General features: G+C 42.7%; 1 protein-coding gene across 7 annotated transcripts; it reads left to right on the top strand.

Annotated features, from left to right (window-relative positions):
• On the top strand, positions 1–16,389 carry pum2 (pumilio RNA-binding family member 2). 7 transcript variants are annotated; one of them, XM_035144487.2, is made up of 23 exons: positions 1–175; positions 1,741–2,104; positions 4,319–4,387; positions 5,162–5,267; positions 5,388–5,575; positions 5,657–5,829; positions 6,191–6,485; positions 6,575–6,668; positions 6,802–6,900; positions 7,039–7,178; positions 7,984–8,104; positions 8,379–8,519; positions 8,946–9,209; positions 9,302–9,526; positions 9,692–9,959; positions 10,049–10,178; positions 10,302–10,436; positions 10,580–10,717; positions 10,911–11,036; positions 11,316–11,387; positions 12,256–12,377; positions 13,550–13,742; positions 15,449–16,389. In XM_035144487.2, exons 2-23 carry the CDS (start codon positions 1,754–1,756, stop codon positions 15,578–15,580), a joined length of 3,582 nt encoding a protein of 1,193 aa, XP_035000378.1. In that variant the 5' UTR covers positions 1–175; positions 1,741–1,753; the 3' UTR covers positions 15,581–16,389. The 7 variants fall into 7 exon arrangements, with proteins under 7 accessions (XP_035000378.1, XP_035000376.1, XP_035000377.1 ...); XM_035144485.2 differs by having other exon boundaries at positions 8,901–9,209; XM_035144486.2 differs by having other exon boundaries at positions 8,898–9,209; positions 10,302–10,430.

Raw genomic sequence — 16,389 nt, 5'->3', positions numbered from 1 at the left:
TACGCACGTCTACGCAGTTCACGCTATTTACAGGGAGGGGGCACTAGCGTAGGCAAACTCTTAGCTCTGACTAGCAGCCGTTGCTAAATCAACGCCTTCTCCCAGGAAACAAAACAATATAGCCTCGGCTTGACGGCGTGCCACGAGCAGAGACCGTCTCTCGACACGACAACGCGTGAGTATCTCCCCTTTATTCCTCCACGCCGGGAGCAAACGGGTTTAGTTTGGAGAAGACCGAGTGATCCACAGGCGACTGCGGTGCTGTGAGCGTTTCCCCTTTTGTTTAGCGGTTAAGGCCCCTCTGTTTGGGACTTGAAGGGGGGCCATGTTGTTTAGCCTCCCGAGTGTTTGCTTAATGTTTTAGCTCACACAACACCGACCGGGCAATTAGCGCCCGCTAGCCCCCCTCACGTTAGCCGTGTCGGCTTTGTTGGCTCGTTGCAAAAAGCCCCGTCGGTCGTTCCAGTCGAGAGAGGAGCCCGTTTGCCGCCCGGACCCACAAGCGAACGAGTTTATTGTGAGAAAACGGGTGAATTTGCGAATTTAACTCTGATGTGTGGCAATAATAAACAGCAGGCCCGTTGCGGTTAGCATTAGCTGGTTAGCTAAGGATGTTGCTAATGCTCTCCACTGTCTTGTAGCATTCGCTTACACTCAAACGTGTCCGATTGCTTTAGGTGTAAATAAATGAATTGACACAAAGAGTGAAAGACGGTACGTGCACGGAGTATTGATAGTTGACAATTTTAAACCATCGTTGCGGAAAACCCCCCAATTAAAACCGCAGAGTTAGCTCGCTTATCAGAAGCGGTCCTGCTGGCTAGGTGGGCTAGGCTAGTTTAGCTAGCGTGCTAGCCGGAGGCTTGCACCCCGGTTTTCCACAACGAGCAGTGGTTAGAATCTAAGGTAACGTTGCAACTGTTTTAATTATTTTTAAAAGATAACAGAGATTGTTATTGAGGCTAAACGACGCCCGACGATTGCCTGCGACTTCCCGTTTAGTCTTTATAACGTTACATTGGTGGTAGCGTTAGCTTTCTGGTCACTAGCTAACACCAGGCTCACGACGGTACCTAGCTTCCTTTCTTGTTAAATCAAGACCTCGTCTGACAGTCACTTGTTTTGTTGTTGGTTTGCTCCCCCATAAAACCAACGATAAATGAGACTTTATGCTCGGGTGTTAATGTTGCGTCCCTGGGCGGGTAATGGAAACCGATATTCAAGTTATCTACTGTCGTGATCGCACGGAATTAGTAAAACAGCAATTAGTCGTGTCCCTACGTAGAAAATTAGTTGTATTTAAGTTTTCTGTGGGTGCATCCTTTTCAGGGGGTCATTTGAAAAAGTTTGTCTGTTCAATCCTTCTCAGAACAGTCAGGTGGGAAGGCCACATGTTCTACTGAGTTCACAACTTGAACCAGGTACAATAACTGACTTGTTACATTGGGTGTTACATTAATTACAGACACTAACTTAAATCATGTGTCTGTTATTTGGCACATGCTACACTATGTCTGTATATATTAGAATGCAGGACATATTAATGGATATTGCCCTTCAACGGGATGAGTTTTCATGTTGACGTAACATCCAAGTTTATATATAGATCCTTTGTTAGATGAAAATTATATTGTGATGATTATTGATATTGTTATATTGCCCAGCTGTACTCTAAACTTAATAAAGGTCAGTTTGAGTTTCAACTGTCATTTATTAACCCAAGTGTCACGTTTTGTTTAGGCTTTCCCGTGGAATGAGCATTCCATGCAGCATCCTAGGTATGAATGACGTGGCCTGGCAGGAGACAAGAGGTGGGATGCTGCATGCAAATGGTGCTCCTGAGACTGGAGGTGTGAGAGTTCACGTTGGAGGACCGCTAACCTCAGTTGTAGGAGCTGGACAGGCTCCCGGAGGCACTCATTTACAAGGCATGGACCGAGTACCCAACCCCACCCCAGGGACCCCGCAGCCTCTGCTGAGTGGACGATCTCAGGATGACGCCACAGTCGCATACTTCTTTCAGAGGCAGCCCGGAGAGCAGCTTGGTGGTTGCCCTCCCAGTAAACATCGTTGGCCCACTGGAGATGCCAATCATATTGACCAGGTAAAAAGCCTTTGTTAGGAAGACTTCTCATCATTTTTTTTTAGGCTTAAATATAAATTACTTTTAGTATAATTTGCTGCAACTTATAACTTATCTCTGTGGGGTCTTTCCATCTCGGATGCACAATGTAGGTAGAGCCAAAACAATTACAGCCTCTAAACATTCTTTACAGGTCAAATTTTCCACATGCACTGCTAATGTTTTGTGATTTAAACCAGGTGCCAGACATTAATTAATTACCTTTTATTCTAGGTTTGTTATATTGAAGTTGGAGCACATTAAAAATGTCATTGGCTTTTGCCTGTAGAGCTTAATGCAGTGAAGTGCATCCTACAAAGGGCGAAAAGATGAGTACACCCAGGACAGCTAACCTGTTTGTCACAAGCTGTGTTGAGACAGCACTGTATTTAAAAAAAAAACAAAGCCTTGTCATTTACAGTGTGCAAAACATGTGAGACCAGTGCCGTGGTCACTTCTACTACACAGCAGGGGTGAGATCATTAGTGCTAAAACACGCCTAAATATTGTAATATCCTATTATTTGGTTGTAGTTTCCCTCCTGAATTAGATGGGATCTTCTTACTGGTACCTGTTGCAACACACCCACCGGGCCTAACCTGCATGTCTTTGGTCCGTGTGAGGAAAAAGTAAATGCAAGTGGATTTCTCATAAAGGACCTTAAACTGCATTGACAACAGTGTTTGCCAGTATGCAGATATAAATTTCTATTATTAAAATCAGAGAGTTGGTATTCTGGTTAGTAACTTTAACTGTCAGACATTTTTTTTCTTGATTGTTCTTGGTAAAGCCAGAAAAAAGTTCACAGTGACGAAGACCCAACAAGACTTAAAACCTGAATTAAGAACACAATTTTAGTTGAAAATACTAAACAAGGTAAATAGTCAAGAAATATCCACCAAAAAAACATAGATTTTCTTTTGGTTGTGGTTGTATCATGTAGAGTTGGGTTGTGGGCACATTTGAACAGATGCGGTGCTTGTGCCATAGCCAATGGTGCCTTTTTGTTTGGTAGGTTTCCATCACTCCAAATATCTCACATGAGGTTTTGATTGTACTAAATAACATGTTGATAATTTAATGTTCCTTTAAAAACAACACGGAGAGAATCAGAATAGAACCTATTAAAAGAACAATCTTTTTTTCTGAAACTTAAAATCTACGTTTCCCTTTTTTAATTCGGGGCCAAACAATCACATGTTCATTCATTACAACTGATTCTTTGTGAATTGAGTGAGTACTTGAGTATCTACAGTCTTTTAATATATACTTTTTTTTTATAGCATTAATGTTGTAATTGTAGCGAGCGTGTTCAAGCCTGCTTTATAGTGAGTCTTTTAAAGTTGATCAGTTGATAAATGTTTGGTTAGTCCAGTTTAACCGGCTGGTGTAACATGTTCTGCAGCCACAGAGCAAATACATTAATGAGTAGAACAAGTTAAGGTTAGGATTTGTACTTTTACAACTGTCCCAGATGAGTTCAGACAGACGGAGTATATGAGAAATGTTAACCGTCAGAGAAAATAATTATCGACTGGCCACAGTAACCCAGTCAGCTGACTAGTGACCACAATAACTGAGCGCTCTGCAGATTTCCAACCCAACAACAATTTTGGAAACCGTCCAAATACTGTTGCGTTGTCAGATGGTTATGAGAGGATGCGAAAGTTGCAGTTCAAATCCATTCACTACAAGTCTTGTTTTCCCAGTGTTCCCACATAATTTGACCACTCACAGGAATGTTGAGGATTATTTCAGGACATAACGCTCACTTCTTCAGTGAGAGTATGTGCTTTTTCTTGCTTCTCTCTCGTTACTGTTTGATTCAACATTAATTATGTACTAATATTGACTGAATTCTGTCAGTAGCCTTAAAAGTTCAGTGCTCAACTCAAATATTGTGTTTTTTTTCTTTGTGGGGGGGCTTTATATTGAACTGGCTTCAGGGCCCCTTGAAAAGTTTTGGCCTTTTATTACTTCACTAAAAGAAAATGTGTGAGGTAAAACACATTTGGTTGTTCTTCGCTGCAATGTGAAGAATGAATTGAAGTCTTTGTACTGCTTCTAATTTGTGTTTCGTCTGGTGCTTTTAGTTTTCTTTTTAACAATGTAATGATTTTTATTTAGATGGTATTTAATCCAAATTGCTCTGTAACATTGTACCTTTTTAAAAACCAGTTTCCTCTCTTTTTATAGAACCGTCCAGCGGATGAAATGAACTATGACTTTCAAGCCCTTGCTTTGGAGTCGAGGGGCATGGGAGAGGTAAGGAGGTTTTGGCCTGAACATTAATCTTTTTCTCTATTATGGTACAGCAATAAACCAAAGTTGTTTGTGTGAAACACCCGGTCTTGGCTTAAAATCTGGCTCTAGAACATCTGTAGTTTGCTGCTTTGTAGAGAATAGAGTGAGCTGCAACAGAGCAGTTATTGTGACCAATGGAAGAGTGGCCGACAATGGGGACAGCTGCTCAGACACAAATCAACTTACACTTTGACAGTGTCCTGTGTTAAGAATTTATATGATAGTGAAGCATAAAACAGTATTTCACATTTCAGCATATACGGACAGTGAAGAAGTGGATTATAATCCAGAGGTGAATGTATCTACACCTCAGCAGTTATACGTTTGGCTTCGAGAACTAATGTGAATTGCAGGACACGTTAATGATTAAGACTTTGAGTTCACCTTGTAGCTGTCTGAGGGTGGCTCTGAGCTAGGTTAGAAGCGCCTGTGTTTCCACAGCGTTGGGCAGCATTCACTACATTTGTACCCCAAGTGCAGAATTGGCCTAAAGAATAGCAAACTGGAATTTCTCCACAGTCACCATCAAGTCTACAGGCATAGGCCTCCATACTCAAAGACAGGAATTGGTGGAGTGAGCTAACCAAGACTACAGTTACAAAAAATAGTAAAAGTATTTTAACATAAATTGTAACCTAACGACCAAACAATAGATTCTGTATAAATGTAGTAATAATTGCTCCACATTTACATATCCTACAGATGTTTAGAAAATGTGTACACTTTAATTTTCAGCTCTTGCCTGCAAAAAAGCTTTGGGATTCTGATGAGATGGCCAAAGATGGAAGGAAAGGGATGCTCCTTGGGGAGGAGTGGAGGGACACTGCCTGGGGATCATCTCGTGAGTGGCTATTCACCTTGATTTGCATTGTTGTTTTTGTCTGACTGGGCTTTTATCAACTTTTACCTTTTATTTTTCCATACTCAACTGTTAGATATTTAATCACCACTTTTCATTCAGATCATTCAGTGTCCCAACCAATCATGGTGCAGCGGCGACCAGGCCAGAGTTTCCATGGCAATGGTGATGCCAATTCTGTGCTTTCACCTCGCTCAGAAGGTGGAGGCCTGGGTGTGAGCATGGTGGAGTACGTCCTGAGCTCCTCTCCTGGTGACAAGATGGATGGTCGCTACAGGAACGGGGGCTATGTAAGTCAAATTCTCTTACTTATTTCTAACCTTAATCTCTAGTGTGGCGTATAGTCTTATCTAATAAATGTGTGAATACAGGGTGGAGGAGACACTGACCAAGATGGGAGAGAGAAGAGTGATGCTCAAGAGAAAATCTCCCCATTTGAAGAGGACAAGAGCCCAGAGATGAAGGTGGGAGAGGAGATAGATCCGGCGAAAGCCAATGGAAGAGGTCTATTAAACGGCATGGACAGAGACTGCAAAGACTTCAAGTAGGTTTCCCCTTTTACCGTAACATAAATTGAACATTTATCCATTTCTTTATGCTTTTTGATGTTATAACAGAATTGACACTCTCATAAATACATTAATAAAAATAGTAAAATGAATTTCCATTAAGGTGCAGCTGATGTAAAAAATGAATTGTACTTTGCACCGTTGTTGTATAGTATGATTTTTTTTAAAAATATATGTGTATTTTATTTGTATTTTATTATTTTTTCAAAAATCTGAAAGGCCCGTACCAGAATTTTTTGGGTTCGGATGCATCAACCCTACTAGACAAGCCGTCTGGGGCAAACTTTAATACTCATCTAGCAAATATGCTGATGTTTAATGTATTTGCTTTCCCAGTCCAACACCTGGAAGCCGCCAAGCTTCCCCCACGGAGGCTGTGGAGAGGATGGGCCCAATTCAGACAGGTTTAGAGATGATGGTACAGCACCACCCCCATGCTCTCCAACAACAGAACCCCGTTCAAAACAAGCCTCCTGCTGAGGATTTCCAGAACCAGGAGCCACAGAACATGGGAGGTATGGAGCAGCAAGCCAACGTGGAGTCCCTTCAGTTTGACTACGCTGGTAACCAGATTCAGGTGGACTCCTCAGGGACTCCAGTAGGATTGTTTGACTACGCCGCTCAGCAGCAGGTCTGTTGAAACACAAAACATCTATTTAGAGCTCTAACTGTAAGTTTGCTCAACAGACTGATGCTTTTTTTGTGTTCTTTTTTCCCTAGTTGTTCCAGAGAACTAATCAGCTGACTGTTCAACAACTCACTGCAGCTCAGCAACAACAATATGCCCTGGCTGCAGCCCAGCAGCAGCATCTTGGTAAGTCACGCTGTTTGTCTCATTCATTGTTAAGTACAGGGTGTCATGTAATACATTTAGGGTACTTTAAGTCTCAGGATGTCTAGATTTAATATGGAAATATTAATCACATGGCTGTTTTCATATTACCCAGCTGGCCTTGCTCCTGCATACCCTTACATCATTAATGCTGGCCCCCCTGGAACCGATCCCTACACTGCAGCTGGGCTGGCGGCCGCAGCCTCACTTGCAGGTGATCACACAGCACATTTTCAGATCATGTGATCTTCTCAGTTTAATCTTTCATGGAGATGCAGGTGTGTTTTTGATGCTGCTTCTGTCTTCATCAGTTGTATAAGATGTATATGTAACATCAGAATGTTTTCCTCAGGGCCCACAGTGGTTCCACCACAGTACTACGGAGTTCCATGGGGTGTGTACCCTGCTAATCTTTTCCAGCAACAGGCTGCATCTAATGCCAATCATTCAGCTAATCAGCAAGCATCCAATCAGGGGCCAGGCCAACAACAGGTAGGAATTGTTTATATATATATATATATATATTTTTTTTATAATTCAGAAATGCAAAAAATTCTAATAATGGTGATTCATTTTCTATGGGATAAAAGAATAACATAAACTAGAAGACTAGTATGTCCGACAGGGTGGTTCCCTCTGTCTGCTGGCCGGTCGGGTCACAATCTGGGTAAAGGAAACACTCATGAAGCTGTTTCAAAGTTTGTAGGGACATACTTTTGAGCGTCCACAGCTGGATGCATGCAGCCGAACTGGATGAGTTTCAAGGACATGTGCATTTGGATAAAGTTGATGTTCTTTGGCAGAGTTTTGTCACCGACAAGACCACGCTCTGACCGAGACAATGTTATGCAGGCGAGTCTTGTAAGTTAGCCAATAGCTAAAAGGCTGAAACTTCATTCAGATGGAGAATTTGTAAAGGAGTTGCCTTTTTGCTACAGCAGATAAAAATGTTCCAAACTGTCAGCTTGTCTCAAAGAACCATAGCAGAGCTGGTTACTGATATAGCACAAGATAATGAAAAAGCCTCCGAAGGACTCTGCATTTGATATGAATTGCTGTCTTTGCAATTCTGAATGTCACAACCAAAGGTGAGAATTTGTTTGGACATGTTGTTAAAACTAAAACCAGCTGTGAGTAGCTTTATCATCACAACCATATCTCATTGAAGAGTAGGGTTGGGAATCTCTAGGCACCTCACGAGTTGTCAGGGGCTTTATTTGGAGAATACTCTTGACAGCTTTTGATGAAGAGCTTCAGCAGCCTGTAGGTTGAACAACATAATTGCCTTCTCCCTCAGGTAATGCGCACAGGAAACAACCAGCGACCTCTTACGCCCGGGCAAGGCCAGCAAAGTCAGCAAGAGTCTCTAGCTGCAGCTGCTGCCGCAAACCCTGCACTGGCATACACAGGAATGTCTGGTTAGTAGACCACTGCACACAAGCACTTAGCCAAAGATGCTATCAACCAAACACAGTTATCTTCACAATTAACACTTGGGTGTTTTTATAACAACTCTTAAAACAAGTATTCTACATTAAGAGAGCACTCTTTAAATGTATGTTCTTGTTCGCTATTTGAGTTCGTCATTGTTCAACCACAATTATCACACATTAAAGATGGTGTTCTTTCTCCAATTCCTCGATAACCAGTAATGTTTAATTGTTGACCTTTTTGTTTTCATTTCCTCATCAGGTTATCAGGTGCTGGCTCCTGCTGCTTACTATGACCAGACTGGAACTCTGGTGATGGGCCCCGGTGCCCGCACTGGTCTGGGTGGACCAATGCGTCTTGTCCAGACCCCTCTACTCATCAACCCTGCTGCTGCTCAGGCTGGTACGCACTGATCCATCTATCAGGATCATTTTTAATATGTGGATACAGGGCTTTGGTGACAAGTCTAAACTCATTGGCTCTCATTTTAAAAGCCACTGTTATTTTGTGATTTGAAAGTCTGCCAGTGTAGATATTAATGCATCAGGGTTAGACAAGCTGTTCTTTGTAAGAACTTTGTTTGTTTCTGGCTATCATTCTGAGGACTGTGCCACTTGAATAGTATCAATGTGACTTTCTAGTCCTTTTTAAACTAAATGTCACTGGTATAATTATATTGTATGAAAGCCACACAGCCTCTCCTCCCTCATACTTAATTATTACCAGTCTCAACCATTCTGACCGTGTCTCTCCTTAAACTGACCTCTCCCCTCCTGCCAGCAGCGGCGGTGTCTGCATCTGGCTCTGGCAACATGTCTGGTCCTCCAGGTAACGGACTTTACCGCTCCATGCCTCAACAACAACAACAGCAGCAGCAACAGCAGCAGCAGCAGCAGGCTCCCCCGCCCAGCAGCGGCCTGCCCTCCAGCTCATTCTACGGCTCTGGATCAGTCCCCAACACTTCTCAAAGCAGCTCCCTTTTCTCACACACCTCCGCTGCCCCACCACCGGCCTCCTCCCTGGGCTTCAGCAACACCGGCGGCTCTCTTGGCGTGGGCCTAGGCTCAGCTCTTGGAGCCTTCGGCTCATCTGGTCAGTGACTCGGCCACAAGCTAATTTGATTAGAAACAGTTAATTCTTCATCTTTTTATTCTTACACTTGCACACGGTTCTTTTTCTTACAGTGTCCAGCCCTACCAGTGGCAGTGTAACTCGCAGGGACTCTCTGTTGGCAAGCTCTGACCTGTACAAACGCGGTGGCAGCAGTTTAACTCCCATTGGTCAGCCGTTTTACAACAGCCTGGGTTACTCTTCACCAAGCCCCATTGGCCTTACACCGGGTCACTCCCCACTCACTCCTCCACCTTCTTTGCCCTCCTCCCATGGATCCTCTTCAAGCCTTCACCTCGGTAAGCTTATTTATGGTCATAGGGTTAGGAAGTAGGAAGTACTTGACATTTCACTTCAGTTTAACATTTTATGGTCATTTAAGATTCTGTTCTCCAAAGCTATAACCTTTAACTACCTACGTTTTCATTATTGTGGTCATAATTGTAGTCATTTTGTAATCCTAGGTGGCCTGACAAATGGCAGCGGGCGTTACATCTCTGCAGCACCTGGAGCTGAGGCAAAGTACCGGAGCGCTGGTAGTACATCCAGTCTGTTCAACTCCAGCAGCCAGCTGTTCCCTCCGTCTCGGCCCCGTTACAGTCGCTCTGATGTCATGCCGTCCGGACGCAGCCGCCTACTGGAAGACTTCAGAAACAACCGCTTCCCAAACCTCCAGCTCCGTGACCTTCCAGGACACATGGTGGAGTTCTCTCAAGACCAACATGGATCCAGGTGGGTCAAATTCTGCTTTATTCAGGGGGAATGAACTAAGTTGCTGTGCCAAAATCTGACTAATTTTTTATTTAAATTCTTGAATCCAGATTTATCCAACAGAAGCTAGAGAGGGCCACTCCTGCTGAGAGGCAGATGGTGTTTGGAGAGATTCTGCAAGCAGCATACCAGCTGATGACCGATGTCTTTGGGAACTATGTCATTCAAAAGTTTTTTGAGGTTTGGACTGTTAAAGTTCAAGTTCATCCTGGTGTAAATTCATTCTCAACACAATATAGACTAGAACCGTGATTATGTGTTCTGTAGCATGTGAACAGTTTACTGTGTCTGTATTTCATGCAGTTTGGAAGTGCCGACCAGAAGCTGGCTTTGGCAACACGTATTCGTGGCCACGTACTTCCCCTGGCTTTGCAGATGTATGGTTGTAGAGTTATCCAGAAAGCCCTGGAGTCCATTTCCTCAGAGCAGCAGGTAATTGTAAGTGAGATTTCAATTCTTTTGAGCATTGTTTTTGCTAATCTTACTTCGTCTTTTCTTAACTTCTTTTAAACCTTTGATTGTTTTTTTGACAGTGACATTTGTTAAAATGTTGTTTTTGTTCCCTAATTTCATCACTTTAGAGCGACATTGTCCGTGAGCTGGATGGCCACGTGTTGAAGTGTGTGAAGGACCAGAACGGAAACCATGTGGTACAGAAGTGCATTGAGTGTGTGCAACCTCAGGCCCTCCAGTTTATCATCGACGCCTTCCAGGGCCAGGTGAGTTTGTGAAGAGAAGAGGCTCAACTGTCTGTCATTGTCTGTGTAATCTCTTCAAGTTGAAAAATTATATTCAACTGCCAATCAAGCTTCCACAACAATTCTTTCATTTTAGTCTTCTAAATTTGATTTGTGAAGATTGTAAAACTTCACCTTATGGCATAAATATAATGTCTTTGACCTCCTCTTACAGGTGTTTGTGTTGTCCACACACCCTTATGGCTGCAGAGTGATCCAAAGGATTTTGGAGCACTGCACTCAGGAGCAGACTCTCCCCATCCTGGAAGAGCTGCATCAGCACTCTGAACAGCTGGGCCAGGTGAGAACATCTGTCTCCAGTCTCCCTCATGTTATGTTTGCTAGACGTGACTGATCATTGTTGAGATGTATGTGCTTGTCATGTGTATTTTTGCATGTCTCCTTCGTGTTTGAACATTTCACATATTTTTTTTTTTTAGCCATGTCATTGTTCCTGTGTTGTAGTGGTCTGCTAAGCGTAAAGTGTAAGGATGAATGTAATTGTACTGTTAGCTGTCATTACATCTGACATGTGATTTATTTAAACATCCACCCTGCCCCCCTCACTTATTCCATCTAGAAATATCAAGGCGTATCATTGGAGATGACACCCAAAACATATTATACAGTGTCCCGCGATGCACTGTTCAAGGTCAGAGCAATTTGCCTCTCTCTCGCGGATGTCCCTGTGCTCCCTTCCTCTTTCCCCCCTTTTTTAATCCTGTCTTTTTTAACACTTTTAGATATTTCTCAAACTCTCGTCTTTTATAGGCCTTCTCCTAACCCACTGAGCTATCTTTTTCTTGACTTTCCCCTTCTCTTGCTTAATGCCACAGAGAATTCACAAGGCACATGCTTCTTTTTGCCTACAGCATTTCCTGATCAATTTGTTTTACTGTTTACCTCCCAAATTTCACTGAAAAGTAGAGGATCAAACTGAAGTGTTCATAAGTGGTGCTCAAAAACCCTTGTAATTTCACCTCAAGCCGTTCAAGGGCTCAAGTTAAATGAAAAAAAGTTCTCGTTAAAACAGATTGACAGGAAATGGATTTGAAGGCTAATGCTTTCCAATTAAAGTTCACATATACCTGCCCAACAAATTACTCTCTTAACAAGTATCCATTGGAGAGTGGTGTTATTTGTTGCTTGGTCAGGTGAGTCTTTGCCTCCATCTTGTCACACTAAAAGTACACCCATACCTGTCTATCACCCATTTCTGAAGGGGCAAAGATGCTATTGGTTGTGTTGCCTGGTCAGCAACGCTCCAAACCAGCAGCATCTGTTTTGTCTGACCTTCCGCAGTGATGACGTAAGGGTATCAAAAGACTGCAAATGGGGGTGTCACTCAGTCGTCGACCTATCATTGTAGTTCTGCATGATTTATCTCACACCAATCAACACCAATGGTGAAAAGTAGTGCATGAGTATCGATCAGAGTAAAGGGTGTCGCCACCGATTGTGACTTTCAAGTGTTAAAATGGCTGTTTACTTTGAGCTCACACCTCCACTGCCTCCTTCAGGATCAGTATGGTAACTACGTCATTCAGCACGTGTTGGAGCACGGGCGACCGGAAGATAAGAGCAAGATAGTGGCAGAGGTTCGAGGAAAGGTTCTTGTCCTGAGCCAACACAAATTTGCAAGGTAAGTTTTTGTTGTTGTTGCCAAGTGTTTTGTATGCTCTGGGAGATTCCATTTTTACACTCTCTCACAATACACCATTTTATTCAATGCATTGTCCCCACAAGTATATTAAATTACCAGAGTATCGTGTAACATACTTAATGTTGTTCCACGTTTTGACACCTAACACTGTCCTCTGTTGTTACTAAAGTCATTCTAGATTAAATTCAATTAAAATTGGTAAACAAACATTCAGTCAGGTTTATTGTGAAATGAACTGTAGTAAGCTTCAAGTGTTTCACATGTTCAAATTTGTCCCACCACAGTTTCATAATGAGCCAGACATTTTTTTCCCCATCACCCTCAACAACAGATCTCTAACTTTAGATGTGTGCAGTGCTGTTTGCCACTCACAGTCACACCTCATAGTTTCAGCTGCAGTTGTGGTGGGCAGCTCTCTCTCTCTCTCACACGAGAACTTGTTTTTCACTCTTGTGTCTGTGTACCCGTCACTCAGTATCTGCTGCATGGTGGAGTGACCTTCATACGCGGGCACCCCCGTAACCACCCTAGCTTGAATACATTTTGTGGGAAACACTGCTTTTGTTTCTCAACATTGTCCCTGCACTTGTTAACCAACCAGCTACAGATCAGAATCATGACATTTAGTTGACCACAAACGCACTGCAGGAACCACTTAAAGGAACCTGAAACTGACTTGGTGTGAGAGTCAGGATAATCTTGTGTGTCATGATGTTCCACAGAAACTGGTACTTTTTGACCTTTTTGAAAATAGTTGAGCAGTGAGTATTTTAAATAGATTTGGACACAGTCATCGATCTGATTCATTTGGATCACAGGGTGCTTCTTTTTTGTTTGGTTGCACCTCCTGTGGTTTGTCACGCTACCCTGCCTCTGGCCCTGACCCCCAAGAACAGATATCTACCCAACAGCTTTAATTGAATGGAAAGTTTACAACCACAAAACATTAGTTTAGCAAGGGATTGAAAATAGTTCCCCCTGGAAAGTTTTATAGTCTGTTATAAGCCTTTTAAACATTTTATCAACATAATGTCACAAATACAAAGCATTCTAACAGGATTTCCTCTGACTGTTCATCACTACGTCTCCATCCGCTCGGTAATGAATTGGTGTGTGTTTGAATCAAAGTTTCTCTCTCTGTCATTCCTCAGCAATGTCGTAGAGAAGTGTGTGATCCACTCTTCGCGTGCCGAAAGAGCTCTGCTGATTGATGAAGTGTGCTGCCAGAAAGACGGGCCTCACAGCGCCCTGTACACAATGATGAAGGACCAGTACGCCAACTATGTTGTCCAAAGAATGATTGACATGGCAGAACCCGCTCAGCGCAAAATCATCATGCACAAGGTGGGTCAACTACTTTGGACTACAGCAGTGATTGTCAAACTGTGTGGCGCGCGGAGCTTCCGCGTCTGGTGTGAACCTGCCGTGATGCGGAACTAATGTAGCGGAACTAATGTTTTTACGGCGGAATCTCTAACAGCGGAACAGTAAACAAATCGTTCTTTCACTGTAGCTATAGTGTTCAGTCAGCAACGTGGGTGAAATGGACAGATATTTGACAGGGACGAAAAGGAAAACAAGCGATGATTCCGAGACAAACAGTGTTCAAAATCCAAGTTGAGAAGAAAGTATGACGAAGCCTATCTTGCTCTTGGGTTCACAGTGAATGCGGTAGGAGATGAGGAGAGACCATTGTGTATTTTGTGTCTGAAAACTCTGGCGGCTGACAGTATGAGACCCAACTAATTAAGAAGACACTTAGAAACATTACACCCCAGTCACATCAATAAGCCCCTCGAGTTTTTTAGAGAAAACTTGAGGAATATCGTCAGCAGGAACAAAGCTTTGTCAAAGCTACATCGGTGAACTGCAAAGCAACCATGGCATCATTCAAAGTCTCATATAGAATTGCCCAGTGCAAAAAACCACACGATAGCAGAGGATCTCATACTCCCTGCAGCTTTAGATGTGGTGTCAACGATGCTTGATGAGACCAGCGCCTCAAAACTGAAGGTTATTCCCCTGTCTGAAAAATGTTTTTTATTTGCACATCAGAAATTCCTGAAAGTGATGTGAATTTAATGTTCATGTGTATGTTATTTAAAATACACAAGTTAAACTTGGCCTATTTTGTTGGGGCAGGGGAGCGGGTGGGGCATGAAAAATATTCTCGCTCCAAAGTGGGGCATGACAGAAAAAGTTTGAGAACCACTGGACTATGAGGAAACTGTTGAAGTGTCTGTTTTCTGTGGGTGGAGTAATGAAATAAGGTTTGAGAGTCAACTTAAACACTCAAATGTTTAACTGTTCTTATCGTAACAGGTGCAACAAAGCTATTAGGGTGATGTCAATCAATAACACAACATTTTAAATTCCCACATACCCGAGAGAAGCCAATTTAATTACAGTTTTCCATGGGGCAAATACAGGTTTACCCGAGAGTTTTCTCTGAGCGTGTAGGACCTTTGACAGCATCGGAAAATATTGATCACTCTGCAGCTTTCAGACGAGAGTAAAACTGCTTCAGGTAGCACTGACACATGAATTAGAATCCAGACAGACCAGTTTGAATAATGCATCCGAGCATGTGAAGACCCCTCCGACCTCAAGACACTGCACAGGGAGTCGGAACACAATGAAACGGCTCTGGAAATGTATCCCAGCAGGAATTATTTTATCTTGCATTGCAGCAGTTGTGGAGTAAACAAAATGCACTGTTTCAAAAGCTTCATAGCGGAGTCAGATTGGATCGATTTTGTTTTGAAGCCTTCCATAATGTTTGGATAGGCTGAAAAAAAATCTCTTCTCTTCCTAACTTAGCTTTCAAACACTTGAGTTCCAACCTTTCAAAGCCTTAAGTTTTTACAGTTTCAGAATATGTATATATATTTTATACCGTACCTTTTGTGTAAATATGCACATTTCTTTGAACATGCCATATGTAGCTTTTTCTCTCTAACATATGTTGGACTAAACTTATTTCAATATGTCTACCTGATCAAACAAGATTGATTTTGAGCGCTGACCTGTTCCCCTCTCTTCCTTTTCAGATCCGGCCTCACATCGCTACTTTGCGCAAGTACACCTACGGTAAGCACATTCTGGCCAAGCTGGAAAAGTACTACATGAAGAGTGGATCTGAACTGGGTCCTATCGGCGGCCCTGCGAACGGCCTCATGTAGTCACGTCCACACCCTGGGCCCCCTGAGGAAGAGGATGAGCCCCAAACCCCCTGTTCTGTGAGAGATGCTCCTTAGCCATAGGGCCTTTGACACCCTCTGACATCCCATTTTTTTGGGGGAATTACCAAAAACCATAAAAAGACAAGTCAACATCACCTAAGAACGCTGTGACAACTGACCCCTGCCGCTCTGCCACCCCTGGTGCAGGTCCCCAGCGTGGCCCCGAGGGTAAACAAAGTAAGCAGGCCGATTTCGTTTTTGTTTTTTTTTCTTCTCCTGGGTAAAGCACAAGCCCATTGTTAATGATGTAATTGATGTATTTGAATGATTTTCATATTAACTTGTACATTTAGTTTTTTACCTTGTAAATTCTCTGTAGAAAAAAAAATAATCTTATTACACATTTGCTGAAATTTACAATTCTTACAATTAACACCAGCAAGTGACTTTATAAGGCTAAACTGAGAGATCCTTTTAAAAACAACAATTCCCTTTGTTTTTGTAACACGACTTGCGTCAACTGTTCTGATTAAATCTTGGCAATTTAATATTTGTATATTATCCCATGCACAGTTAAAAGTGTTTTCCCATGCCAAAGCAGCTGATGGATTAGTTTAAATAGCACTACATAGTATGGGTGGACGTTAACTCCTCCATCTGAAGGTAAGTACTATGTGTCACGTGCCACAGTCATTGAGGGTCTACGAGACCAGTTTGCGAGCTTGGCTTTGGGGATTGGTGCTTTAGTCTAGGGTAGTGTTTTCCAGTGGTGGTGGCGGCTTTTTCTTGCCTCTGTTTCCAGGCTGGGG

This window comes from Hippoglossus stenolepis, chromosome 20 (genome assembly GCF_022539355.2).
Source record: "Hippoglossus stenolepis isolate QCI-W04-F060 chromosome 20, HSTE1.2, whole genome shotgun sequence".
Lineage (NCBI taxonomy): Eukaryota > Metazoa > Chordata > Actinopteri > Pleuronectiformes > Pleuronectidae > Hippoglossus > Hippoglossus stenolepis.
The sequence above is the reverse complement of the archived record's forward strand: the minus strand, read 5'-3'. Positions and strand labels throughout refer to the sequence as shown.

Excerpts from the sequence above, each read along its gene's own strand:
- pum2 (XM_035144483.2), top strand. The coding sequence starts at position 1,754 with ATGAGCATTCCATGCAGCATCCTAGGTATGAATGACGTGGCCTGGCAG. Across the intron at positions 10,718-10,910 it reads TCGACGCCTTCCAGGGCCAG|GTGTTTGTGTTGTCCACACA; the intron begins GTGAGTTTGTGA and ends CTCCTCTTACAG. Across the intron at positions 13,743-15,448 it reads GCAAAATCATCATGCACAAG|ATCCGGCCTCACATCGCTAC; the intron begins GTGGGTCAACTA and ends CTTCCTTTTCAG.